Source organism: Fusarium verticillioides, chromosome 11 (assembly GCF_000149555.1).
Source record: "Fusarium verticillioides 7600 chromosome 11, whole genome shotgun sequence".
Lineage (NCBI taxonomy): Eukaryota > Fungi > Ascomycota > Sordariomycetes > Hypocreales > Nectriaceae > Fusarium > Fusarium verticillioides.
Window position 1 is genome coordinate 1687097 of NC_031685.1, and position 25244 is coordinate 1712340.

General features: G+C 48.1%; 11 protein-coding genes across 11 annotated transcripts; 4 read left to right on the top strand and 7 right to left on the bottom strand.

Moving 5' to 3' along the window:
- Positions 1-141: 141 nt before the first annotated feature.
- FVEG_10593 (hypothetical protein) lies at positions 142-1502 on the bottom strand (the record flags this gene model as incomplete). The annotated part of the gene is made up of 6 exons (XM_018899756.1): positions 142-527; positions 583-650; positions 702-819; positions 870-1039; positions 1093-1292; positions 1341-1502. The coding sequence occupies 6 exons, from the start codon at positions 1500-1502 to the stop codon at positions 142-144; spliced, it is 1104 nt and encodes a 367-aa protein (XP_018757882.1).
- Positions 1503-3842: 2340 nt separating this feature from the next.
- On the bottom strand, positions 3843-4393 carry FVEG_10592 (hypothetical protein; the record flags this gene model as incomplete). Its single annotated transcript, XM_018899755.1, has 2 exons — positions 3843-4166; positions 4214-4393. The coding sequence occupies 2 exons, from the start codon at positions 4391-4393 to the stop codon at positions 3843-3845; spliced, it is 504 nt and encodes a 167-aa protein (XP_018757881.1).
- A 1103-nt stretch (positions 4394-5496) lies between these two features.
- Positions 5497-6826, top strand: FVEG_10591 (NADPH2 dehydrogenase; the record flags this gene model as incomplete). The annotated part of the gene is made up of 5 exons (XM_018899754.1): positions 5497-5653; positions 5711-5876; positions 5929-6142; positions 6261-6717; positions 6750-6826. 5 exons carry the CDS (start codon positions 5497-5499, stop codon positions 6824-6826), a joined length of 1071 nt encoding a protein of 356 aa, XP_018757880.1.
- Positions 6827-7046: 220 nt separating this feature from the next.
- FVEG_10590 (hypothetical protein) lies at positions 7047-10882 on the bottom strand (the record flags this gene model as incomplete). Its single annotated transcript, XM_018899753.1, has 2 exons — positions 7047-9789; positions 9843-10882. 2 exons carry the CDS (start codon positions 10880-10882, stop codon positions 7047-7049), a joined length of 3783 nt encoding a protein of 1260 aa, XP_018757879.1.
- A 615-nt stretch (positions 10883-11497) lies between these two features.
- On the bottom strand, positions 11498-12406 carry FVEG_10589 (hypothetical protein). Its single transcript, XM_018899752.1, has 3 exons — positions 12147-12406; positions 11913-12085; positions 11498-11849 (listed from the first exon to the last, which is right to left on the bottom strand). The coding sequence occupies exons 1-3, from the start codon at positions 12378-12380 to the stop codon at positions 11540-11542; spliced, it is 717 nt and encodes a 238-aa protein (XP_018757878.1). The 5' UTR covers positions 12381-12406; the 3' UTR covers positions 11498-11539.
- A 779-nt stretch (positions 12407-13185) lies between these two features.
- FVEG_10588 (hypothetical protein) lies at positions 13186-14149 on the top strand (the record flags this gene model as incomplete). The annotated part of the gene is made up of 2 exons (XM_018899751.1): positions 13186-13938; positions 13997-14149. 2 exons carry the CDS (start codon positions 13186-13188, stop codon positions 14147-14149), a joined length of 906 nt encoding a protein of 301 aa, XP_018757877.1.
- Positions 14150-14343: 194 nt separating this feature from the next.
- FVEG_10587 (hypothetical protein) lies at positions 14344-16019 on the bottom strand (the record flags this gene model as incomplete). Its single annotated transcript, XM_018899750.1, has 3 exons — positions 14344-14441; positions 14491-15832; positions 15915-16019. 3 exons carry the CDS (start codon positions 16017-16019, stop codon positions 14344-14346), a joined length of 1545 nt encoding a protein of 514 aa, XP_018757876.1.
- A 1227-nt stretch (positions 16020-17246) lies between these two features.
- On the bottom strand, positions 17247-18365 carry FVEG_10586 (hypothetical protein; the record flags this gene model as incomplete). Its single annotated transcript, XM_018899749.1, has 3 exons — positions 17247-17463; positions 17512-17592; positions 17644-18365. The coding sequence occupies 3 exons, from the start codon at positions 18363-18365 to the stop codon at positions 17247-17249; spliced, it is 1020 nt and encodes a 339-aa protein (XP_018757875.1).
- Positions 18366-19180: 815 nt separating this feature from the next.
- On the top strand, positions 19181-20098 carry FVEG_10585 (hypothetical protein; the record flags this gene model as incomplete). Its single annotated transcript, XM_018899748.1, has 1 exon — positions 19181-20098. The coding sequence occupies one exon, from the start codon at positions 19181-19183 to the stop codon at positions 20096-20098; it is 918 nt and encodes a 305-aa protein (XP_018757874.1).
- Positions 20099-20496: 398 nt separating this feature from the next.
- FVEG_16835 (hypothetical protein) lies at positions 20497-21786 on the top strand (the record flags this gene model as incomplete). Its single annotated transcript, XM_018906074.1, has 1 exon — positions 20497-21786. The coding sequence occupies one exon, from the start codon at positions 20497-20499 to the stop codon at positions 21784-21786; it is 1290 nt and encodes a 429-aa protein (XP_018757873.1).
- Positions 21787-22303: 517 nt separating this feature from the next.
- On the bottom strand, positions 22304-24411 carry FVEG_10584 (choline dehydrogenase; the record flags this gene model as incomplete). Its single annotated transcript, XM_018899747.1, has 3 exons — positions 22304-23371; positions 23419-24298; positions 24353-24411. 3 exons carry the CDS (start codon positions 24409-24411, stop codon positions 22304-22306), a joined length of 2007 nt encoding a protein of 668 aa, XP_018757872.1.
- Positions 24412-25244: the final 833 nt, after the last annotated feature.

Genomic DNA, 25244 nt, shown 5'->3' on the forward strand with positions numbered 1-25244 from the left:
GACAACTTAGATAGGCGTAGTATTTTTCTTTTGTGGCTTAGGCTGTATTAAATACGTATCTATTTTTAGAAATACCATTCGCTTGCTCCCGTATCACCGTTGCAATTCTGAACGTATCTTCGCACTCTTATACAAAATCATTCAGACACCGTTCCGGGAAGTAGCTTTCCCTTCCAATCCTGTTTCTCTATACGAGATGATAACCTCCCGAGTCCTCACAATATTACCCTCAGTAGAGCCCTGGAGAAGTATTGCCTCGTCACTATCGTTTTTACTAGCTAGTATGCTCGCTTCAATCTTCGTCAGGTTGCTTCCCTTCCCGTCGTCAGCTATGTTGCCTCGAAGAGAACCAAGAGGATAAGCGGAGCTATTCGCGTAAATTGAGTCGTCGTGCTGTTGATAGCCTGCGGAACTCGATTCTTGGTTTCGGATCTTCTTGTACAGTGGGCGCAGGGCTGGGAGGGTGAGGCAGACGATGGTGGCTGTGACTTCGCTAGCGGTCCAGATGGCCGAGTCAGAAATAGCGTCTATTTTCGCATCAGTTTGTTTATAAGATTTCTTGAGCGCAACGATCCTGCTTACAGAGATAATCTTGTGAGTTGCTCAGAGACGTTAATCCTGTTGTTCTAAAGACTCCACAGATACCAGCGCTATACTTTGTCAGCCCTCATATAGTCAGTGCGATAGGTGTTTGAACTCACAAGACGCCCATGCTGAGTGATAAGCAGATGGTATGTCGCTCTTTGGGCTTCATGTTGAGCCCGTGAAGGGCAATCCATGGGAAACCAGCTAGGATAAAGTCCATGGCAGCAGCATAGGCTTGAGATGAGGTCAGAGCGCAGTGAACAGAGACGAGTGGATGGACTAACAGCAGTACGTGATCGCAACGATAGTCAGGCTCAGATGGCAGACCCTCTGATCGGCTAGCTCGGGGTTCCAGATAGATTCGGCCGGGGTACACTGGGCGAAGACGGTGACACCCAGGAAAATACTCATGATCATCATCGACACAGCGCAAAACCAGAGAAACCAGCGATGCCTATAGCATATTGTGTTAGTATGATTCCATTGATCGAGGGTCATCGGGCATACCAGGGCTTCATGACAATGCGAAGTAAAAATATGGCGACAGACACCTTACCCATCCCCGTAGCGAAAGAAACAAAGACCTGCCCGATGAGAATGTACAGCATCGCATGCGCAAACTGCGGAACCTCGAGGTATTCAAAATGCTGTCCCATGCCATGAACTGCCGCAACGGTCGTAAACACGGTGAACCCAGTGTTGAGGACCTATCGCACATTAGAGTTCTGTCCCTTGCATCAAGCGAATGCACATACCAGCGTCAAAATGAGACAGACATCGTCCCACCCAACAGACCCTCGAATAAATGAACGTGTGTAAATCCTGAGACCAATCAAAGCGATACCCAATACGATCTGGGCCCAGAACACGCCAATAAGCAGACCGCCCTTGCCTCCTACTCCGGCTTCTTTGTACATCTCGCTGTCGAAAACAGACAATTGCCAAGGCGGAAGTAAAACAAGAACAATGAGCGACGTGAAAGAGAACGTGGAAGCCCTTTTGTCAAAAGACTCGTGTTCGTTTTATTTCCAATGTGTGCCCGCCCCTATAACTGGACATTACTCGCGGCGCGGGATGGTCGTGGCTTGAAGTAGGATTTTAGAGCCAACAAACTCCCCTACCTTGTTAAAAATGTGCGTCTGCGGGCTTGGATTAGAGTTCGTTAGTGTATCCGGTTATAAGCATCCGCCGCTATATCGATGACTACGGGTACTTGGCTCTGGTTAGTCAACGCCGGGGAGGCTGCCGGGACGGGATGGGAACGTCGGCCGATTGGGGTCGCACTGAAGATTCTGGGTCGAAGCGGGAACTCTTACATACGCGCAATCTCGTTGTCTTGGTCGACCCTGCGGTCTAGGCCCGCCGTACGCGGAGAAGACCATCGTTGTTACTGACTTGCCTCAAGCTGTGAGGAGCGCTTACCTGGTTAGTGAAGTCTCTTATCAGTCACATCATCCCTCATTGAGAACGCTCAGATACTAATACAGTGCCTCTTTTGCTTTTTAGCGTCACGGACACTTACGTGCTGAGTCTTGAAATGAGGTGAGGGGGGCGAATCTTGGTGTGCATATCCGTACTATATTTACTTCTGTGACGGAGGCTGTCGCGTTTGCCTGGGTCTAGAAAGCCTCGAAGAACTAGCGTACTTGGCTCTCGTGGTGGGAAGAGGATCAATGTTGCAGCGAGACGGCGTTTTAGCTAATCGTGACAAAGCTGAATCCAGGGGTAGTAAAACGGAATAGCTGTTTCTAGGTACCAAGGTAAAGACTGGTAATTGTAGCATTGAAGCTGTGTAAGGAGCTGAAAGAGCGTGGGAAAGGGACATGCAGATGATCCAAGTTACGAACATGCACGAAAACCACCGTAGATGAACCTGGCGTAAAACCCTTGAGCTTTAAGACTGCATGAATGTGGTGGTTGACCTAGTGCTATGGTTTCTGGACCCATCACGGTATCGAGTACAATGTTGCCGTATGCTTACAATTTGACTTTTAAGCTTCTATATATATAGTACCCATACCTAGAAGCGACATTCTGATCGAAAATGTAACTGTCATCATAGTGGCCATTATTTCACGATGCTTTGCGAGTCTTTTGAGCTTGGTAGCTTGAGTAGTGGAATGCAGCACGAGAATCCTCCTTTTGGCAGACAGATTACTGCATGAACTGGAAGCTCCCCAACTACTGGGTACGGCACCATCTGTTGAATCCAACTCGCCAGCAACAGCACATGCATCACTCCTTACTATTGCTCCTGGCGTTATATCGCAGATTGAACTCTCATCTATTTGTCCGTAATCGGTCGTCAACCCGTTCCGTCGTCATGCATGATATTTCCTGTATCAAATTCGGATCGGCGTCGAAGGAGTTGTCACATATCGCATTGCAGTGCCAGGCTTCGTTCGGCAGAATGTTGCCGTTGTGCATCGGCTGCAGCAATAGTGTGCTGATGTTGGGACATGGTGTTTCAGGGTCTTGGTGAACCCAACTTCATATCGATAGTGCTTACATGGGCGCAGGGAACGTGCCAGGTTGACGGTTTGACGCTCTGCTCAGGTGCAGCATCGAGGATCGTGAAAGTATATCATGTGTCGGCTTTCTGAAGATGTCAAGATCGTGTAACGGAGGCTTCTTATTCTCTTCCATCTCGCAACACACGGATTCTTTGCCGGACACATGAGGGTAGTTCCTTGGCTCCACAAGCTTGGCAAGCTTTACTCTCTCGTAATAGCATCACCACAACACAGAGACCTCAAGCCTTAATCCTTACTCTCAGACATCCTAAAAGACTCGTTTAAGACTCGTTTAGAACGCCAGATTGTCTGGGATTCAATCCTATTAGCCGAATTGCATCGGTAGTTGGGTGATCAGCCGCTCTTTGACTGTCCTCGCCGCAACATTGCATGCATAAGGAAAGGGGCAGCCCGTTCTTGGGCCACTCAGAACACGATGGCGTTATTAAAAGTCCTTGTGAAGGTTTGCCAAGCTATGCAGATCCGCCCTGAAATATGTATCAGAACAGGGGATCAGGGCTGAGAATGTCGGACTTTCCGTCAAATGCCGTGCTGACATCCCTGTTAAGGAGACACGTGATCGGGATTTCCGTCATGGCCAGCAGGATTCCGGCTTGCGAAGACCCAAGTAGAGCTTCATCAGGGCATATTACAGTTATTAACAGTATATCGACCTTTTCATAGAACCTTTTCAATTGATTCTGGATAGAACGCTATAGCTAAATGGTTCATCTTGTTGAAGTATCATACTCTGCTCGGCTTGACCTTGTAGACAGCATTTTCCACAGCGACAGACCCATCATGATCAACAAACCAACGCAATTCACTGACAAAAGCGGAGCGCTCTACCCATTTCAGGTCCGGATGGCTGGTCTCAATAATGGGAGATCCCAGCCATTCGTTCTCTCCAAACTCGAGAGTTCGAGCCTTTGGGCCCCCAGTAAAAACTTCCATCCATTTCTCATCAATCTGCAGAACACCCTTGAAGTGAATGTAAATCCCGTGACCTTCTTTCGATCGGAATTGAACTCGAACATCAAGATGTCCGGTGTTTGTGTCAGGGTCACGCTGATATATGGTTAGCGTTTGCCTAGTTGAGCTGGTAGAGGGCTTACCAGAATCCAATCAGCGCCGCCTGGGAGAAGGTCTGCCTCGAGCCCACTGCCTTTGATGTGGCCGTGCGTCAGAAAAGCAACAATGCGATGATTATTGCCCTTGGCTTCGGGGATGACGAGGGCTTTGTCTGGGGATGTATACATCCTCATTGTAAAAACATGTTCTAGTGAAGGTGGCATGGTAGAGGCGTATGATAATCATAAATTGGATTATTCTCTCTATGCTGTGAATATTGAGAGTCGGTGGCTCCTTGCGAAGATGTTGCATTCATGGTGGCCTTCTTATAGGAGCCTTGAACCCGACAGTCTTGGCTACATCTCCGGCCAGTGATTGACGAATGGAGTCTGCTTATTCTTGCCAGAGAATGATCACTGCATTTTCTTGTGCCTCCAGACTATAGAAACGGGCACTTTAGTAATTAATTTCTGGTAATTTATTCGTCGAGAGGAGGAAGCAGGAATGGTGTTTGGTGATCTCCACTCCACCGCATCTGTCCAATGAACCGTCGCTTGTCATAACAAATGAGAGACGGCCTGGTCACTAAGCACCTTGCTGTGATCACCGAACAGCGGGGTGAAGCTTTCTGAATCATCTGGGTTGACCATATAATTAAGAACACATTATTGTTGCATCGCTTACTGGAGTGACTATGGCACTGCATGTCCAGGTCAATCGTTGAGGTTGACATTTACATCACTGATAAGATAAGATAAGCTGTCTCATAGATATGTAAAGAGCAGTAAGCAGCCAATTGCTTAGATGGCTGCATCGCATCTTAAGATTTACAGGGGGAGGCAACGGACAGGATGGGAAACGACAAGCCATTAGCAATAATTACAAAAATAAACCAGATAGCAGTCTCATTCAAACTCAGTCATCCAATTGACTATCAACTAATCACGGCCTTATTGACGTCGTTTCCAACGGGTACATGGGTCTCAGTAATCAGCCCCGGGATGATTATTAAATCAGCCCCACCATATCGGCTTCATGTACGTGTGAGTAACCAGCCATAACATTATTGCCTTCGATTGGAGCATTAATGAAGCAGGAATTGGAATCGTCCATCGGACTTGGCGTAACGTCGCTATTTCGAAGTAAAAATGATCTATTAGAGACAGTGCATATTAGTAATTGACCACTATGGCGGCTTTGACATGTATTTAGCAGGCATCATTTCATACAATGAAACCATTAAAATACCAACACTACACTAGACGACAGCTTCTCAACACATTTATAACTCAAGTTACACTTAATTAATAAACCTACAGTAAAGGAAATGGCTCCACAAACCTCGAAGCTCTTCAAGCCAATCAAGGTTGGCGCCCTCGACCTACAGCATCGCATCGTCCTAGCGCCCTTGACCCGCGGCCGTGCTGATTTGGCTGGTATCCCCGCTACCTACGCCGCGGATTACTACTCGCAGCGCGCTACACGTAAGTTCTCATTATGGCTAGGCCACTAGAGAAACTAATAACTAGTATGATGACTAGCTGGCGGATTGTTGATCACAGAAGGAACCTTCATCTCCCATAAGGCATCTGGGCGTCCTTTCTCACCGGGCATTTACTCGAAAGAGCAGATTGCGGCTTGGAAGCATGTCACCGAAGCAGTTCATGCCAAAGGAGCTTTTATCCTTTGTCAGCTTTGGGCTCTTGGGTAAGCTAGTCACCACTTGCCACTGTGTTTTCACCATTGACATTACCATTAGACGTATTGCCGAACCTGATCTAGTCCCCACTGTTCTCAGCCCGGGATCTGAGCCGTTCTTTGAGGACGATGATGTTACACGAAAGATCCCGGATAACTTCACCGTCATGACTGAAGCCCACATTGATAATTTTGTGGAATACTACCGACAAGCAGCTTTAAACGCTATGGAGGCTGGTTTCGATGGCATCGAGATCCATGGAGCCAATGGATATGTAAGCATTAAATCTCGAAGCGATAAGCCCATAGCTAACAGACAACCTGTGACTCATTGATCAGTTCGTAAGTATCGTCTATCACTTAGGAAGTAGAATATGCCTGACATTACCGTAGCTCCAGTCAAACAGCAACGGCAGAACGGACCAATACGGCGGCAGCGTCGAAAACCGCATCCGCTTCCCCCTTCACGTCGTCGACGCAGTCTGCGATGCCATTGGACCCGATCGCGTTGGCGTCCGTATGTCACCGTTCACACGCTTCCAAGGAATGCGAGAAGCCAAACCGCAGTCTCTCTTCGTTCCTTGGGCACAAGCTATTGTAGACGCTCAACCCCGCATTGCGTACATTCATGCCATTGAGCCTCGAGCAGATGGTTCAGTAGATACGCCTGAATATCTACGCAAAGCTGAGAATACTTTGGCGCCTATAAGAGAGGTAGCTACTCGTGCTGGTGTGCAGTTCATCGTAGCGGGAGGATACACACCTGAGAAGGCGTTGCAGGATACTAGTGAGACAGATGATCTGGTAGCCTTTGGGCGTCACTTCATTCATAAGCATTTTGTTCATCTGCGTTTCTTCCAGTTGCTAAAATTTATGATGCAGCCAACCCCGATCTTCCTGCCCGAATCAAGAATGGCTGGTCGTTGACCAAGTATGATCGTTCGGTTTCTACGAGGTGAACGAAGTTGGATACAGCGAGTAAGCTAGCCTTTATATATGTACCTTTGAACCTATAACTAATACATACTTTACAGCTACGCGACTTATGTGCTTAATTGAGCAACGTGAGTGCTCCCATATAGTCTGAAGACTTGCGCCTGAAGCTGTGTAATGGTCATCATAAAGCCCAGCTAGTCCTATAATAGCAACACCGTTTCAAGAGCCAATATAATATTGAACTTAACTATCGTAAGACAACTCGAATGGCCACGGGCCTCGACGGCACGATTCACGGGCCTTTTCAGTCGCGTAACTACAAATCGTCATAACTTTGCTGTTCAGCTTCTTACCATCGTGCTTCTTCAAACCATGCTGAAACCAGAGCTTTACACCTTCTACAAGCAAGTCTGACATCCAGTCCGCATCCACGATGAAATAGCTTTTCTCGTAATTACCGAATGCAAGAGCTTTCATGTGAGGCGCAGCCTCCGGAACCTTCAAACGGGACGCATGACGTATTACTCTGTGCACTTGAACCAGTATGGACTCCAGTAAAACCTTGGCATTTATCTCCAGGACCAAGAATTCATGGCTGGACGACTCAACTGAGGCTTCGGCGGCATGACACCAAAAAGGAGCAAGACGGAAGCCTGCATAACTCCCTCCAATGCCCGATCCAGACCACATGAATACTGTCTTGAACCTAGAATGGACACTGGCCCCAGAGTTCAGGAACATACGTATAGTGTCTAAGACCGTAAGTGCCTGAGTCGAGTTGAGTATATCTTCCGGGTTATGGGAAAGTTCCCCGTATAGCGATAGGAGATATCGAAGCCAAGGACTGCCAAATTTGCAAGTGCTCGTCTCTGATATGCCAGGCCAGTTTGGGTTGTAACCATCGTTGAGCATGATCTGGATCACGTCATGGTCCTCCAGCATGTTCCCGTCATCATCTGGTTCATGGACCCTGGTACAAGAATAATAAAATATACAATAGGCAGTCTCGTGGCTCTCAGAATCTGGAAGAGTTGCCAAATTTTGTTTTGCTAATGCAAAGAGATCGTACGTCGCTGCATAAAATGAAATCTGGCTCCGGTGAGATCGAGAAACGATGAGATCGTCGTAGGCGTGCTTCATAGGTGGCAGTATGGATCCTCGCTCGTACATTCTCTGCGCAAGGTTCAATGTAGAGGCGGAAACTTCATCTGGGAGGCTTGCAACGTCCATCCATAGGTCTAAGGTGTAATTCAAGTCTAAGATTGTGCAACGTCTCATTCTCGACTCAATATTAAGTGAGGTGTATAGTTCAAACCAGGCTAGGGAAGCTTTGGTTCTTCGAATCAAGAGCTCTGCTCGTGAGCAAGGGCAAGACTCCCAGAGCTTGCGGCCCTCTTCTGTATCGAGCAAGAACTCTTCGGCGCTCCTGTGAATGAAGTATAGTCTCATTTCCAAGCCGGAAATCAGGGCCTCCAAGCCAGAATCGGCAGGGCTGTCTTGTATGTTGCCATTTAGATCCAGTAGCCCGGCACAACCAGCTTCTAAGGTATTCATCATGCGCAAGCGCTTAGTCTCGAGATCTTGTACGATTATACTCTTCTGCTGGACGACAAACTGATCTAACAGTCGACCATCCGTTGCCATCATGAGTTCAAACAACGACATGGGTATGCTTTTTACAGCAAAAACCAGGCTGAAGATCAAGGATACGGATTGCTGATATATATCACGATCAATAGCAGACCGCAATAGAATATCCCGGTATAGGTCCATAAGGTCTCGAGGCGTAGAATTCAATCGCCGATCAATATCTGTATTCGAGTCGCCGTTGTTGATGCCTCGAATCAACGACCGCGTAACAAGCACAGCCCACAAGAAAACGCCCTCGGACATTTCCCTTATACGTCGTGCTAGATCCGAGGCTTTGAGACCTTGTGGTTCCTGCAGGATGGAACTCCGTATGGAAACCTTACTGTATTGCTCTATATCCTGTGCCGTCAACTCATGGATCTCAAGTCTAGGTTTGTCTTGGAGGTGGAGACGAAACAGACGCTCAGGTCGACTTGAGACACAGAGTTTAATAGTAGGGGAGATAAGGGCTCCGAGCATTTGTAGCGTATCGAGTGTATCCTGCTCCGGCGAAATCTCGTCCAAGGCGTCGATGAAGATACATATAGGCTGCGAGGAATGATTTCGGTAGTGGAGTAGCAGATTTTTAAGTTCGCGCGGGTCCCAATCACTTGGTGAATACTTTCCATCTTCATCTGTGATCATCCTCTGAAGAGAGCTGTTTGAAATGCTCTTGTCGCTCGTCAGGATTAGACGCACCAATGAACAGAGAAAACCTTTGAAGGAGTGCTGCATCGTACTACCTGGCTTCCAGAAGAAATGTGCAATGATTATTGCGTCTTTCTTCCATTTCTTCAACGCAGCTGGTGTCCTGGAATCCGATATGAGGTATTTCATGAGAGTACTCTTCCCGGAACCTGGCTTCCCAGTTATCCAGTAAACGGGCAGATCCGACTTCAGCCAATCAACAAAGCTGTCCCAATTTCTCTGTTGTCTATGGCTTGGGGTAGAATCTTCCAAGGTATCAGATCTCTCATCTGATTCTGTTCCCCAGCCTGCGTCCGTGTCATCTCCCACTTCAGGAGATTCCTCTTCTCCAGACTTCTCGTCTGATGTTGTTTCCCAGCCCGCCTCATCGCCTTCATCATCTTCCAGGGATTCTTCTTGTCCGGACTCCTCGTCTGATGTCGTGTCAGTTTCCCATTCAGTTTCCGGGTGTCTATTAGTCTCCGAATCTTGGGATGAGGGCCATTCCAAGTCTTGTTCCACAGGATCTTCGACAGATTCCTCGAAGATCCAATTAAATGTAGACGGGGCCTCTGATGAAATATTATTTCTTCTTTCGTTCATGTCTGAATAGCTGAGGCTTTGAATAATCCGTTTCCGAAACTGCTCAGGCTCGGATACAGACTCTTCTCTTGAACACTTTGTCAGTACATAGGACGTCCTCATAAGTATGGGTTCCCTTACTTCCTGTTTGAATCCCAGTATCTAAGGAATCCTTTCGCATATGATGCTGCACAAGCAGCAGCGTAAGGCTGCCAGTCCTTGGTCTTGTGGCTATCAGCGTAATCGGATACACTTTTGATCACAACACATGGGAAGACTTCCCATACGCCGACACTCTCCATCTCGAACCCCAAAGCTTGCGTCTTCTTCGTGATATGATCACGATCTCTTGCAGACTTCATTACTGTATCCCCCGTCGCGAATACACCATAATGGATAAGTGGGTGAAGTCCATCTTCCTCCCGATTGGCTCTTTGTAAACATCGGCTCGTATCGCATCCCAGCTGGTCGCAGCTTGAGGTAGGGGCTATGTCGCAAACTGGATCTGATTCGTGGTGGCACGATGCACATGTCATACACGTCAGAGAGTCTTGGTGTTTGTGGCGGTAGTGAACTGGGAAAAGGAGATCTTTTGATCGTCCTGGGAAGACGGCCGGTCTCTTCACGTCCTGGCATAGCTCATTCAGATATTTCCAACTTTCTGTCCGCAAGCGTTCACTCTCCCTCGCTGTCATCAGCTTTGATAACAAATTTCTGATCTCAACATTTGGCCTTCCAGGGATATCATTGAGACTATCCTTGATCTCGAATTTATCCGGAAAACGACGACCAAAGTCATATTGAACAATACCAGTACTGATGACCACGTCGCCAAGACATATCTGGCTTTTGCTTTTGTTATCATAAGGCGCGCCGCCACATATACCGACAAGTAGAGCTAGCTTGATGTTGGGAAAGCTCATGCGGCAAAAGGCAGCGATGTTGCCTGCTGAGACTTTACCCATCCCTGGTAGATGGGCTAACACCACATTGTGTTGCCCCATGACACCAGTGGAATAAGCATTAGGGTCCCCTCTGGCCTTGCCGTAGGAAAGCCCATCATCTTCCCAGTGATAATCGAATAGAGCGATGATGGCGTCAGCCTCGAGAGTCAGAGCACAAATGATAGCGACCTCAAAGTCATCCCGCTTTTCCGGCCGGTTAGGTCTCCATGGATCCATGGTGAGCACCTGAGCCATGCGAAGATAACGGCTGAGGGGTCAATAGAATACTTGAAGAGTGGAGAAGAATAAGATAAACTCAGTCTAATAATAGCTAGCAGCTTATGAGTAGAGAAGCTTAATTGCTTTAGTTAGAAATAGACCAAAGCTGTCAGGAGACGTCTAAAGTCCTCGCTACCTGGCTACTTCATTATTACGCCACTTACTGCTGCCTAATCTATTGCTGCCTAATCTGTTACTGCCTGATTGAATGTCAGCTGACTTATTGTAATTTATTGCGACAAAACAAGGCTGAAGGCATACCTCTTATGTATTGGTTACATAATACAGTAAGCCACAGGGCAAAACATTAGGCTAAAGCTGCGAAACGAGTAACTTGAATAGAGTCTTATTAGCTGCCTGAACTAATAAGGCTCTATTCAAGTACATCTTCTTTAACATTGTGGGACGACTCATAAAATGGTGTAGCTGCATAGTACAGCAGGGCTGTTGACCTAACTACTGTTCTCTGCGACACTTAGTACCTAATACATGAAAAATGTAGTCTAAACTATATTGAAACTCTATACTTAGTACCAAATATATAATAAATATAGTCTAAATTATACTAAGATTCTCCCCTTATATAGAATATGACCACGTGGGGGAGTATCATGACTAAGGTGGAGCGGCAGGCATCACAGGGAACTCCAGAGCCGGCCGTCCACTGACAGGCAAAGGGTCGCTAGCTCCAAGCTTGTTCCAAGTCTTCGTGATTATGTCCAGGTACTGCGCGAATTCAGGACCCGGATCACCATCGCCAGCAAACTCTGAAGCAAGATAGACGAGCTCATCAATGGTTACATCTCTATGATCCACGACAGACATGCACAGAATGTAAGCCAGGATGTTCTTGTGCACGTCAATCACTCCCTCGTTGGCAAAGGTATACTTGTATGTATACATGTCGACGCGAATGATTGCATTGCTAGATTATGCATGTCAGCATTTCCGGGGCCCTGGTGGAAGAGGAACAGAGCTGCTGCCATACTGCTTTACGCAAATAAAGAACTTTTTGTCGTAGCTTTCGCCGGCGGAGGAGTCGCCAAGAATTGCCGAAAGGCCAGTCTTGACTACGGATTTGAAGCCATCAAGGGCACCTTTGGTTTCGGTACCCGAAGCGCCAAAGAAGGCGTCTACAGCATCCTCAACGCCTTTCCCGGGCTGTAATCACATGGTCAGCCATCATATCTCGGTGAAGAGGCCTATTGAGCAGCAGACACACGGTACTTTCAGCATCAACAACAAAACGACGCTCGAATCTCAAAGCTCTCCTTCCGGGAACTCTGGTATGCATTGCCGACTCACGGTCCAAGAACATCTGCTCCAGCTCGTGTTGGAAGGTGTCTAGCCGCGCATTTGCGAGCTTCATCATCAGCTCTAGCTGTTCCTTCTTCTTCCTATTGTTCTCGTCGTCTGCTGCATTTGGCTCAATCAAAGCGCTGATAGTATTGCCCATTTTAGCAGAGGATAGATGAAATCTGTAGAACCGTGAGAGAATTAGATCATTGAAAATCGGGTGCTCAGGTGAGGAGGGGAAATACGCTAACATCGACGTTCAGCCAACCAGAAGATGCGTTCGGGCGCTCTAGACTCAGTTGTGAAGTCATTTCCGATCTAACTATAACTAAGATGACTACATATCCAGACCGCGGTCCATATTTCGTGTCTGTGACATCAATCACATGGGCGGGATATATTGAAATGTCTAAATAACTACCGAAACACATTTAGATACGGTTTGGGCTAGATTAGATCATTCTTTATTGCTTTCAGACAACCAGCAGAACGGGTTCGGCAGGCCTCCTAGACACTGGGGTGCCTCCTTTTCTACATAGCCCTTGCGCACTGCACTAGGTAGACCTCTGTGAAGATTAAAACCGTTAGACCAATGGCCCAAAAATAGAAGCCTCCTGTTTTTAGGTAACAGAGGAATAGGGTCTATAACGATTCTCAACAACCTCAAAGGTCAGACATTACACTCAAATATTATAGGTAATGACCGAAACTGTGCTTTGTTCTAGCCTCTGTATTCATTTAGTAAATAAACGTGTGCAGCTCCCTCATATCACTAATCCACTGGCGTAAACCCAAGGTGGCTTGATTACTCGTCCCTACTGTGAGTAAGCACTCCGACTCTTGGTAACATCACAAGCAACACCCGGTAAACGAGTACATAAACCCTTAAAAGAACAGCTTTAAGGATTTATTAAGTGCCATTTTCCCCAGAAACCTAATCTCCAACCTTATCAAGCTCCATCAAAATGGCAACTCAGCAAACTGCCAAGACACAATATGTCAAGTCACCCAACGGCACGACATTTGCATATCGCCAAATCGGCGATGCGATCGGTATACCTCTAGTGCTATTGACCCATTTCCGAGGTACAATGGATAAATGGGATCCCCTTATTGTTAACACCCTGACCAAAAACCGTCGCATTATTACAGTCGATTATGCTGGCGTTGGTCTCAGCACCGGCGACGTCGCTACTTCAATTCGACAGTCCGCCGCCGATATAACAAACTTCGTCGAAATGATCGGTGAAAAAGAGATTGATCTTCTTGGGTTCAGCATTGGGGGCTATGTCGCTCAGATGGCAGCTCTCAACGCGGATCCTAACAAAGTCAAAATTCGCAAGTTGATCCTTGCTGGCACAGGCACAAGCTACGGACCTGAGCTTGTTTACTCCCAGAACAAAGACGTTGGCTCTGTTGCAGGTGTCAAAGATGTAGACATCAATGTCTTCAAGACACTCTTCTTTCCCAAGAACCCTAAGGGCCATGCTGCTGCTGAGGCTTGGTGGTCGAGGATTCATGAGCGGAGTGCAGAGACGAGTGGTGAAGAGGCGTCCCTCTGGCTAAGCAGTGGCTACAAAGACGGCGGTAAGGGACTTATGGACCAGGTCACGCAGGGTCATGACTTTACAGAGAGTCCGGACAAGAGCAAGGGAGAGGATGGCGCTTATGAGCGGTTGTCTGATCTCAAAATCCCGGTCTTGATCGCAAACGGAAGCGTAAGTAATTCCCCCGTCGATACAGTAATGAGCTGTACTGACAGTTTTGTCCCAACAGAACGATTACATGATCCCCACGCCAAACAGCTACCTCATCTACCAGAAGGTTCCAAATGGCCAGCTCATTCTTTATCCCAACAGCGGCCACGGCTTTCTCTTCCAGTACGCCCCTACCTTCGTCAAACATGTCGAGACATTTCTTGAGGGCTAGTAATCGTGTGGTATCACTCTGCTCCTACGAGGCAATAAAATACACGAGAGACTAGTTGGGTATATAGAGACATTTATTGAGCTATCGTTGTCATTCTCCCTTTACCTTTCAGATCTCATTCCTGTATTGCTCATCCTAATTTATCCCGCGACCAACAAACCATTGCTTCATTATCCCGGTGACGCACTATAATGCTAGTCTTCCTCGATAATGGACATCTTCAACGACTTACGAATGTCGATAGGGCGAACGGCGGGAGTTCTTCCGAGACATACAGTTGAGTTGACAAGACCTGTCGAGATCAGTTAGCATTAACTGCTTCAATATTGACAATTACTTACACATGATCAACCGCTCAACATCAATCTTGACTTTTGTCTCCCGTTTGGTAGGCTCCTTCCACTGCTCCTCAGGTCCTTTACCCTTCGGTGGCGGTGGCATGGCTCCCATTGCCATACCCATCAAGCCAGCGGGGCACGAAAACGAAGGGGGCTCGTCAGTTTCTAGATCTTCCTCCACGAAGTTGCCATTACCTGGCATATCCGGAGGTGTGGTGGGACCAGAGCTCGTCTCTGAATCTGATGTTCTCTCAAACATGCTCATGTCGATGTATGCTGTAACGAAGTCTTTGCCGGCTGGAATAGTAACGCCGTAGCCGCGGAGACAGATCTCGATCTCATCTGAATCAAAGAAATCTCCATCATACTCTGGATCAATGATGCGTAATTGCGGGTTCAAGCGTAGATCTCTGATCTGTTCGACCGATGGACCAAAAGGCCCCATAGAGAAACCCGACATCTCAGATGGTCTGTACGCCTCATGCTCCAGTGACCTATTGCCAATCGGCATATAACCTCCACCGTACCCCTGCTCAGGAAAGAAAGTCCCAGCACCACCAACATTAGTAAAAGGAAACTTCCAATTATTAAGCGTAGCCTCCCTCGACTTGCGCAGCGTCTCACCAATGCGACTACATATCTCCTCTCTCGTTTCAAAATGCATGCAGAACCCAAAGACCTTTCGATACCACGCGGGAGGCGCATGTCTCATCGACGCTAGGAGATACGCCGCTTCCTGAGAGGCTCTGTGGTACCGCCGGCCAAAGTTCAGCTCTTGGCTTGCGTAGGACCGGGGGTTGGGGAGGGTAGAGTCCCATGTTGATCCGGGGAGTTGGTAGGTCATGTCATAGAAGGGCGTTTGGGTGGTGGGAAGCTGGAAGTAGGAGGTTGTATCGAAGGAGTGTGGTGTCGAATCGGAATTGGACCGTTGCTGGGAGAGCATGGGATCGATTGGGTTGGTGGTGTAGTCCATGCCATCCATCATGGGAAAGTCGAAGCCCTGGGACTGTGGGAGTGGTGGCGTGAGATCTGGTGAGACCTCGAGAGGGACATCGTTGAGAAGGCCATTCTGCTCCCCACCTGGAAAGTCAGGCCTCTCGTTCTCATCTACTTCTCGAGCGCTGGAGAGCAAGCTTATAGTGGTCTGCTTAATATGCTCGATGATCTGCGGATTGTTCTTGACAGTATCTTGCTCAAGAATAACAGAAGTGAAGTTAATAAACTCCCTCCCCATATCTTCCTTCGACCGCTCTAGTTCTTCAACCTTTTGCTTCAGAACATCAATGGCAGACTCCTTACGCTGGCGATATGCACGCTGAGCCATGCGATTCTGTATTCTGCGACGCTAAATTAACCAGTTAGAAGACCACGCAATACTCAAGCCATATCACTAATCATTCCGAGACGTCAAGTCACGGCGTACTCACGTTTGTCACAGATCCACCCTCCGGTACTTCAAGTGGTCTTCTTCCCCGTTTGGGTCCCGACACCGTATCTCCCGCATCAAGCGGCAGTACAGAGATACTATCCATTTCTGAGGTTGAAGAACTCATGGCTTAATAAGAATATTCTGACAAAATGGTATGACGCAAGGGTTCATGGCACGTTGGAGAAGCTGATCGGCGGGAGATATATCTCACCCAGAGATCGAGTTAGGGAACTCGTCTCTGCGGCGTCACGGCCCGTCCAGAGTTCAAAGTACCAAACGCTGCTTTCAGCTGACAGGCAGACCAATCATCTAGTGAAGTGGCACTGACTAAGTGATTACAGACCGGACTGATTGATCCGCATCTCCACCAAGACGCCGGCGTGCAGCATAGACGCCGGCATTGCCTTGCAGCTGAGTATACTGGGGATTTTATCACTATTATTAGCCCGCTTCTTATCTACTAGACCCTTTGATGTTACAGCACTGATGGATACGCTTCTTGTTTCATCATGTCGACATCGTGGACTAATATACACTTGGATTGCTATGCACGATATTATTTCCCAGTGCAGGTATGAAATCGGCTCGGACCCACGATCTCACGTCAGATTTTGGGGTCAGCCATAGTTTGGCGACATACCGGTCAAATGTGGCTTCTCGTGTTCAAGACGCCGGCGTCGCTTTCACCCCACGATAGCATTGCGGGCGTTGTTACACCACGCTACAGCCCAACGAACAAACAACAGTGAACGTCTTGCCATAACCACATAAGCTTAAACCTGGTTTCTTGGACATTGAGCCTAATACAAACCAAAGCTGGTCTGTTGTAGCGGGCTTTTATTGCTTTTATCAAATCGCTTGCGTTGACTATGAACGTCGGGTTTTTCGTATCGAGACCCTGAAAACGTCGGGTTTGTCGGGGTTTATCAGCCCTAAGATAACAGGCCTGAGTCCCTATTGGAGCGCCGCTGACATGATCTGACCAGTTGTTTTCAGCGTGCATTAGCGTCTGCGACACAGAACACTGGAGCCCGAATACCAGCCAAGATTGGGTGCTCGGGCACATTACCGATTCTCAACCCCGAGGATCATTTCTTTTAACTGGTTTTGGGATAGCCTAAATCGTGTCCATGCCGATTATGCTACGTTCCTAGACCATGACTAAAGACGACCATTACGGATGATGTATATACAGAACGAAAAGCGACGATGTTGTTCATAATGCAAACAGACTAATAGATCAAGATAGAGTGGAGTATCTTTCTTCCCAACCAGGTAGAGCTTTATCCAAGCGAGAGCGCTTCGGTTCAGCTATCACAATAGACCTCTTCTACTTTGGCATCTCCAGAACAGCTCTATATCTCATCTTGTTCTGCTCAAGCAATTCAAAGACCTCTTTGATGGTTGAATCACCCTCATGCTTGAAGAGCTGAATCATAGGCTTGACACCATGACGCCCGGAAAACTCAAGCATCTCATCATGAATGTTTCGAGACCCAACGAGGCTTGAAAACACATGGTATCCCTGGAAGAACATTGCTCCTGCACTGCAAGATAGTCAGTATCGATAAGCATATTTGAATGGCTTAACGTACGGCAAGCTAAGAGGCCCGTGAACTGGGGCTGCAAGAGGGACGATGGTTCCGTCCCTAGCGAGGAACTCCTTAGTCATGACCCTGCCGAAATACTATTAGCCAAGCCTTTCTGCACAACACCAAAGTGCTTACTTGTCCCAGTCAGGATACTTGGTTCCACAAATGACAAGAACGTCAATAGGCGCCGTAGCCGTGTCAAACATGTTCTGAATGAGATAAAACTCCTTGGCGCCCAGCTGTCGTGCCTCAGCCTCCTTGCTAGCACTCGTGCTGTACACAATGACATCGGCACCCATCTTGTCAGCATACTGAATAGCAAGATGGCCAAGACCACCGATGCCGAGAATGCCGACGCGCTTCTCGGCTGTCACTGTAGCCTTGAGAGCAGCGTACACAGTAGCGCCAGCGCACTGAAGAGGTGCAGCATGCTCACTGGAAAGGCTATCAGGAATCCTGTGGAGGTATGTCTCCTTGCCAATGTAATAAGTACCAAAGGTACCATTGTCAAAATCTCCTTCGCCGAAGATAACACGCTCGTAGCAGTAGATGTCTCGCCCTGACAAGCAGTACTTGCAGTGACCGCAGGCGTCGCGGTGAAAGCCACCACCTGCTCTATCACCGATCCTGAATTGTGTCACCAGCGAGCCAACTGACTCAACAATACCGATACCCTCGTGGCCAAGAGCTACAGGAGCTCCTAGCTGGCAGAGCACGATGTCTGAATGGCACACACCGCTGTGAGTCAAGCGGACGAGAATGTCATGAGGACCAAGGTCGAGTAGCTTGACGGAGGAGGGAGCGAAGCCTCCGTTGCCATCGCCTGCACGGTAAATGGTATGTTCTGTAGGGGCCATTCTGAAGCTTGAAACACGAAAGGTAGAGTACGACAGCAAATCAAGTATCTGGAAAGCAGATGTTATTACCTTGTCATTGAGGATGGCATTAAAGATATAGTCTAGCATCCCAAGCTCGGGATCAAAATAATCATTCTGATTTATAATAGCAAAAGGCTTCATCAGTCCGAGACTTACGCATATCAAATCTGAATACTATAGAGCTATTGTACATGATTACTATCTCAACAGCATTTCGTTATCGTCTTATCGCTTCTCCCAGTCGGGCATTTCTGTCATCGGCAGCGGTTACTAATCCTTTCCGGCCTCTGCAATATGTACTAGCCAATCATATCGCTCTGATAACCATGTTAGTCACTGTAGAAAATAAATGACCGAGAACAGCAGCGGCATTCGGTGTCTACGGATCTGATGACGATGGCAGCAAAACAACATAAATATTTCCTATTTCTTCGATGGAAATTCGAAAGGTTTGGTATTGAGATATGTCAGACGGCATTGACTGAAGTGCGAATGTGAACGGAGTGTTCTTCTAAGGATCCCGATTAGCGTCGTAAGCTGTCACCACGCGGCGGGGTAGAGATGCCGGCGTCTTGGTTAGGTCAGGAATGGTGAGGTAATACAGACAGGGGGATGATCACTAAGCAGAGTGCAGAGTGCAGAATGCAATGGGACAGTGAGGGTATCACGAGAGGGAGTAAGCAATACCAGATTATTAAAATAGATAGATTCGCAGCCTGTATATATGTATTGGAAACCAAGATTCATTCTACTCAACATCAACATCAAGTCATTCATATTCTTGACTACTAAAAATGTCTTCGCCATTCAAAAACATTATCATCGTCGGAGCCACCGGCTCAATTGGCTCCATCATGCTAGACGCCCTAGTCAAAGAACCTTCCTTCACAGTCTCCGTCCTCCAGCGTTCATCTTCAAAGGGCAAACTCCCATCAAACGTCAATGTCATCAAAATCGATGATTCATACCCAACTGAAGAACTCATCTCTGCTTTCACCGGCCAAGACGCTATTGTCAACTGCATGACCTCCCTGGCCGTCGCCGATCAACTCCGCTTCGTCGATGCTGCAGTCGCTGCGAAAGTGAAGCGCTACGTCGCGTCTGAGTATGGTCTTAACAACAACAACCCTGATGCCAGAGCCTTGAACTCCGTTTTCCGAGAGAAGGGCCAAGTGCAGGATTACCTTCGCTCCAAAGAATCTACTGGTCTAGAGTGGATGGCCATCGCTTGTGGCATGTGGCTCAAGTGGAGTGCCGTACACGATTTTCTGGGAATGCACATCAAGGACAAGAGGTTTGTTGTTTGGGATGATGGAGAGGGCTGGTTCAGCTGTACCACTGAAGCCAACACGGCTCTTGCTATGGTCAACGCCCTCACTAAGAAATGGGAAGAGACCAAGAACAGAATTGTCTGGTTGAGTGACTTTGCTATCACGCAGAACATGCTCCTTGAGACTATTGAGCGTGTTAGTGGGGAGAAGCTGGCTGTTGAGAAGATTGATAGTGAGAAGTTGATTAAAGATGGCCAGGCTGCTGTGGCAGCTGGAGATCCTTACGCTGTCTATAATTTGATCGAGACGGGGTTTGTCACGGGGCGGTTTGGAGGACATCTTGAGAAGGAGGGTGAGATCATGAATGACTTGTTGAGTTTGCCAAAGCAGGACTTTGAGGAGGTTGTCCGTGCCGCTTTGGAGGCTGTCAAAGAGTCTTGATCATGCAATGCTATGCAGTTAGGATGGGGCTTTAGTGTAATTTATGAAGATTTCATCACACTTTATGAAAGATTTAGGGTGCATGATTATGACATGGGATCAAGAAACTCATATCCTCAGTATCTGTTAGGAGCCTAAAGTTTAAACACGCGGCTCAAATGGGTATGCAGCTATATATATGTGATTGCTGGCCGCAAGGTTAAACTTTGGGCTGCACTCGAATGTGATGATGACACTATAAACCCAAAAAGTAGTGACTAACCCTCCTCAAAAGCTTATCTCCCTGACAGATACCTTAACTATAAATATCCGCCCTCGCTCCGTCTGTTGCGTTTAGCAGTTTGTCTTACATCGTCAGCGCCACCCCAGCATGCCGTTTGACTCTCATTGTATCAACAATGGATCCATTTTCCAAACTCCCGTCGCTTGTTCAGACTGAAATATTTGTTCAACTCCGGTCTGATACAAGTATCAAGCAGATAACTCGGGCCTCTCCTTCGATGCTATGGCATTTCGTCACTTTCAGGAAAAGCATCATCCGCCGCATCATTAACCACATTGCTCCTCCCACCACTTCCGGCGATATCATTCGAGATGCTCTGCGAATTATCGACATTTCAGACAACGCAGCGGCCGAAAGATATAAAGACACGGATCTCTCGCGAAAGGCGAAGGCGCCGGACAATTTGACCGACGATCAACTTCGAAGGCTCTGGCGCCTCTTTGTCCGAATGATTCACTTCATCGAAGATTACATATCGAAAGCAACAAGCGTCTATCCCCCGAGAGCTTACATGGGCATTCCAGACGTAATCGATGGCAGCGGAAGTTATTTCCAGGGGCAGAGACTAGAAACCAACGCCGTGAGGTTCACGACGTTGACAAGTGCTGAGCGGCATAGGTTCTTATCTGCCTTTATGAGACATGAGCTGCTTTGCAAGATTTTCTATCCGCGGGATAGGTATCTTGGAGAGGAAATAGCGATGGGAAGACCGCTAGCCAAAATGTGTCAGGAGGCTGATTGGGAGATATTACTGTCCGTCCATGCATACTATACAGCTGTGTACGGAGCGTTGTTCGCGCATGGTGCGAGTTCCTGGTTTCCAGGTATACCTGAGCAATGCCAGAGAGGGGAGCCGCCTCAGAGTTCTGTGCCCACTGAGTACGGATTATTATTCCCTGATAATATCTTTCTCAATGCTAGAGAGTACGAGAAAGATTTGGATACAAACAACCAGGTTTTGGCCTATGTGTTGCCATGTTTTGGTCTGGACTGCTTGACGCAAATCCTGTTATATGTAAGAAAGGCGGTCTGGCACGAATTCATTCTTAAAACATGGCTCCGAACATTACCTTTTGCCACCTGGTATGACTGGAGCCTATGGACTGAAGAGCTCCCCAATAGTCTCACAGAGACAGAGTTTACAAGCTACGATCGGCCTCGGACAGATCAGCCACGCCGAGGCTACAACGGCATCAATTGGGACAGAGGCATAACATTCAGACCTGGGAATCAACGCCACGAGTGGGTGAAAGATGTCCAACTTGCCGCTTATCGTCAACGCGCCTGGGGGCTATTTGATGACGACAGGTTGTATCCGAAGCATACCAACCACTTCCCACCCTTTCATGAGCTTTATCGAATGCAAACGGAATTTGAGGAGATGGGATCTCGTGCTAAGCTATAGCGCAATCATAGAAGGTCTCAGCAATGGCAGGATTACTGGGCCTTGGATATACCAGTACCACCTAGACCACGACGCGAAATCGTAGCTAATGCTGATGCGGGCACTATTATTAGGCATCTGGGGCCTTGCGTAAGGTTTTTTGATGCCCCGAACGAGAAGCTGCCGAACAAGCTAGTATGAGGTTTGTGAAAAACTATGTATTACAAAGAGGTAGGCAAATAAAAAGTATTAAAATGCATGGCAATTTTTTGGAGGTTTGCCCCAAACGTTCCTAACTTTGTAAAAACCCATCTTAAGTTTAGGCCCCCATCGCAACGTACCCCGTAGCGAGCTCGAATGGGCTCTAATAGCATCACACAAACAAGGTGAGGCGATAGGGAATTCAGAGATTCTATATACATATTATTTAAGAATTAAATACTCGTTTGAACCAATCACTTTGTTCGTACAGTGGTGCCTCTACTGCATGGTGGCAATGCTCACCGTGAGTGTAGGTTAAGTAGCTTCACAAAGTGACCTAAGAACTCCTCGCCGCCTTGATAATGACATCGCTAGCCTTCTCAGCAACAATGTACAAAGGAAGCGCGATATAAAAACCAGGGATCTTGGGGAAAACACTAGCATCAACAACGCGCAAGCCCTCAGTACCCCGAACCTTGAACTCAGAGTCTAGAACAGCCATGGGATCGTCATCAGCACCAATGGGAGCAGTGCACGAAGCATGGTGGCCCCACGCCTCATCCTTGAGGAACTGCTTCGCCTTCTTCTCAGTGTTTGTCTGGCTTCCGGGCCAAACTTCGGGGAAGTCGCCGTCAAGAGGGATTAAGTCGTCAAATGCCCTGCGGGCGAACTGGAAGCCTTCGTATGTGGCTTGGAGATCCTTGTCGCCTTCTCCGTTGGCGTTGACGCCGGTGTCGAAGTAGTTGAAGTTGATGTTGGGCATGTCGCGAGGGTCGGTTGACTTGAGAGTGACAGTACCAGCGTTGTTACGGCTATGAGCCTTGAGGATGATCCAAGCCCAGTGCTCGGCGTCGGCGAGTGAGTCGGCGGCGTAGCCGGGGAAATAGCCCTTGAACTTGGCTGGGGCGCCAGAGATGAGGAGATCGGGCTCATCCTCAGCGACAGAAGACTTGAGGACAATAGCGATAGCGATGCCGTTGGTGCCGTACACACCCTTGGTGATAGGACCAAGACCCTTCTTGTACTGCTCCAAGCAAGGGTCCGGCTGGGTCTCAAGGAATGTGCACTTGGATGTGATGACAAAGTCACTGTCAGTCTTACCAATAACAGTGTTCTCATACCGATCCTGCATGTTGGTTCCAACACCAGGAAGATCGACCACGACAGGAATCTTGAAAGAGTCAAGCTCCTTCCTAGGTCCGATACCACTAAGCTTCAGGAGCTGAGGAGTGTTGAAGGAACCAGCAGAGATGATGACTTCGCGCTTGGCCTTCACGCTACCGGTACCAGTGGACTTGGCTGAGCCGGAGCGAGGGTCGGCACGGTAGAGACTTGCGCCTTGCATGTAGTTGACGCCAACGGCACGAGGCTTGGAACCGCTCTTGTCGAAGTTGATCTTGGTAACCTAAAGATGTGTGAGTGCTGAGGTGATATACACGTTGGGCGACTTACAAGAGTGTTGAGCTTGATGTCAAGATGGTACTTGCGAGATCCATCCTTGTTGGTAGCCTTGGCAGTGTTGAGGATAAAGTCCCGGGGCCCACCACGAACATTGTCAGTCATCGCCAGCGGAACTTGGTAGAGACCGGTCTTGCTGGTCTGGCCTGGTGCATTCAGATCACGAAGCAAGACTTGGCCAAGGCCTGCGACAGTGTTCAGGACGAAGCCCAGAAGGCCTTTACCCATGGCTGAGGCAGCAGAGATGATCAAAGACAGAAGCTTCTGATCCTCAACTACCAACGACAGCGAAGTCAGAGATGTACCCAACCAGCCACTGAAGCCGTGACCGATGATACTGCTGGGGAGATACATGTTCTTCTCAATCTTCTCGAAGTAAGAGCGCATGTTATCAGGGTTCCAAGAGTCATCACCGGTAAGACTGGCGATGTAAGACCAGTCACTGTCATGAGCGGCAATAGTGATGAGGGCATTGTGACGGGTGCATCCACCGAGAGTACCAGCACGGGGATAAAGAACACCTAAAGGCTTCGCACCCGTAGGCGGCGTGAGTCCAGTATAGTAGCTACCATCGGTCTTTTGGTAGACCATCTTGGAGTCCTTCTTTTGTTGCTTTTCGTCAGGGTAGTGATTGACGAAGTAGTTCCATCGAGTGTCTTCGAACTCAGTCGACATGAGATGCAAGGCGGGAAGCTTCTCAACCCAATCATCGCCAGAGTCACCGCCAGCATCGATGAGAAGGACTTTGAAGCCAGCGACTGCGAGGTTGGCGGCGACAGGCCCACCACCTGCACCAGAACCGACGACTACATAGTCATATTCAACAGCGGTATCGCGTTTGCCGATGAAAGGATTATGCGGCTTAGGGGAAGAACTGCCAATACCAATGTAAGTGTGATGCCGCAATTGATGAGACTGGGGGACCTACAGAGCAAAGGCTGAATCAGCCAAAACGGAAATGCAGGTAATAACGAATGACAAACGCATATTGGCTACTCAGCGCCAAGCACTTAAAAACCCAAAGAGTTGGAATAGAATGAATGGACGGCTTTCTAGAGCATGAAACCAGAATCCCAGATGCCGTGCCCTGCCAGATAGATAATAAAGAGGAGAAATTAGGACCCTGCCGCCCAAAATACCACCAGACTCCGCCTGTAAAAACGATCGCCAGGAGGTATTCCAGGAACAGAAGCATGCATTCGGCGTTGCACTTCCGGATGGAAACTTCGTATGGAACCGGAACTTGGGAGTCTTGATCGACTCCGCTTATCAAGGACGGGCGAAGGATTCAGTGCGCATCGATAGAGGCAGATTGACGGAATCCTTCTGATGCCCGAGAAAAAAAAAGAAACGAAAGGGAACGAAGTAACTCAAGGCGGAGAACTTGGGTTCGCAAGCCCCTGGACTAATGAGTTTACAAGGCGCAAGGTCGTACTCGTGCGTTACAGTCGTAGTCGCGGTGGAGTTTGGGTAAAAGGGAACTTGAAATGCTGTCGTATTTGGTTAGTGACAGGGCAACGTAGTCAGTGTAGCATCGACCAGGGGAAGGAAATTCCACCTGTCATCTAGTTAAGTGAAGCATTGTATTTAACTGGGTGATAATACAGTGCGGTATAGCTCAGTAAAATTCCAAGGGGCCAAGTAATAACAGACTTCAGGTGCCATGTTCCGAGCCATAGACTTCGGGGATCTGCCCGTCCCGCGAGTGACCATATTCACAGTCTAGAACATTTAATATCGCCCAGTTCATTACAGCAGGGCTGACCGTTAAGCTAGACTACGGGGATCAGGGCATGCTTGTCCCGTCTGTGCGACGGCGT

Coding starts and splice junctions, on each gene's coding strand:
- FVEG_10589 (XM_018899752.1), bottom strand. CDS start 12,380: ATGGGCAATACTATCAGCGCTTTGATTGAGCCAAATGCAGCAGACGAC. Junction 12,086..12,146: donor TTGTTGATGCTGAAAGTACC/GTGTGTCTGCTG, acceptor ATGTGATTACAG/CCCGGGAAAGGCGTTGAGGA. Junction 11,850..11,912: donor TTCTTTATTTGCGTAAAGCA/GTATGGCAGCAG, acceptor TGCATAATCTAG/CAATGCAATCATTCGCGTCG.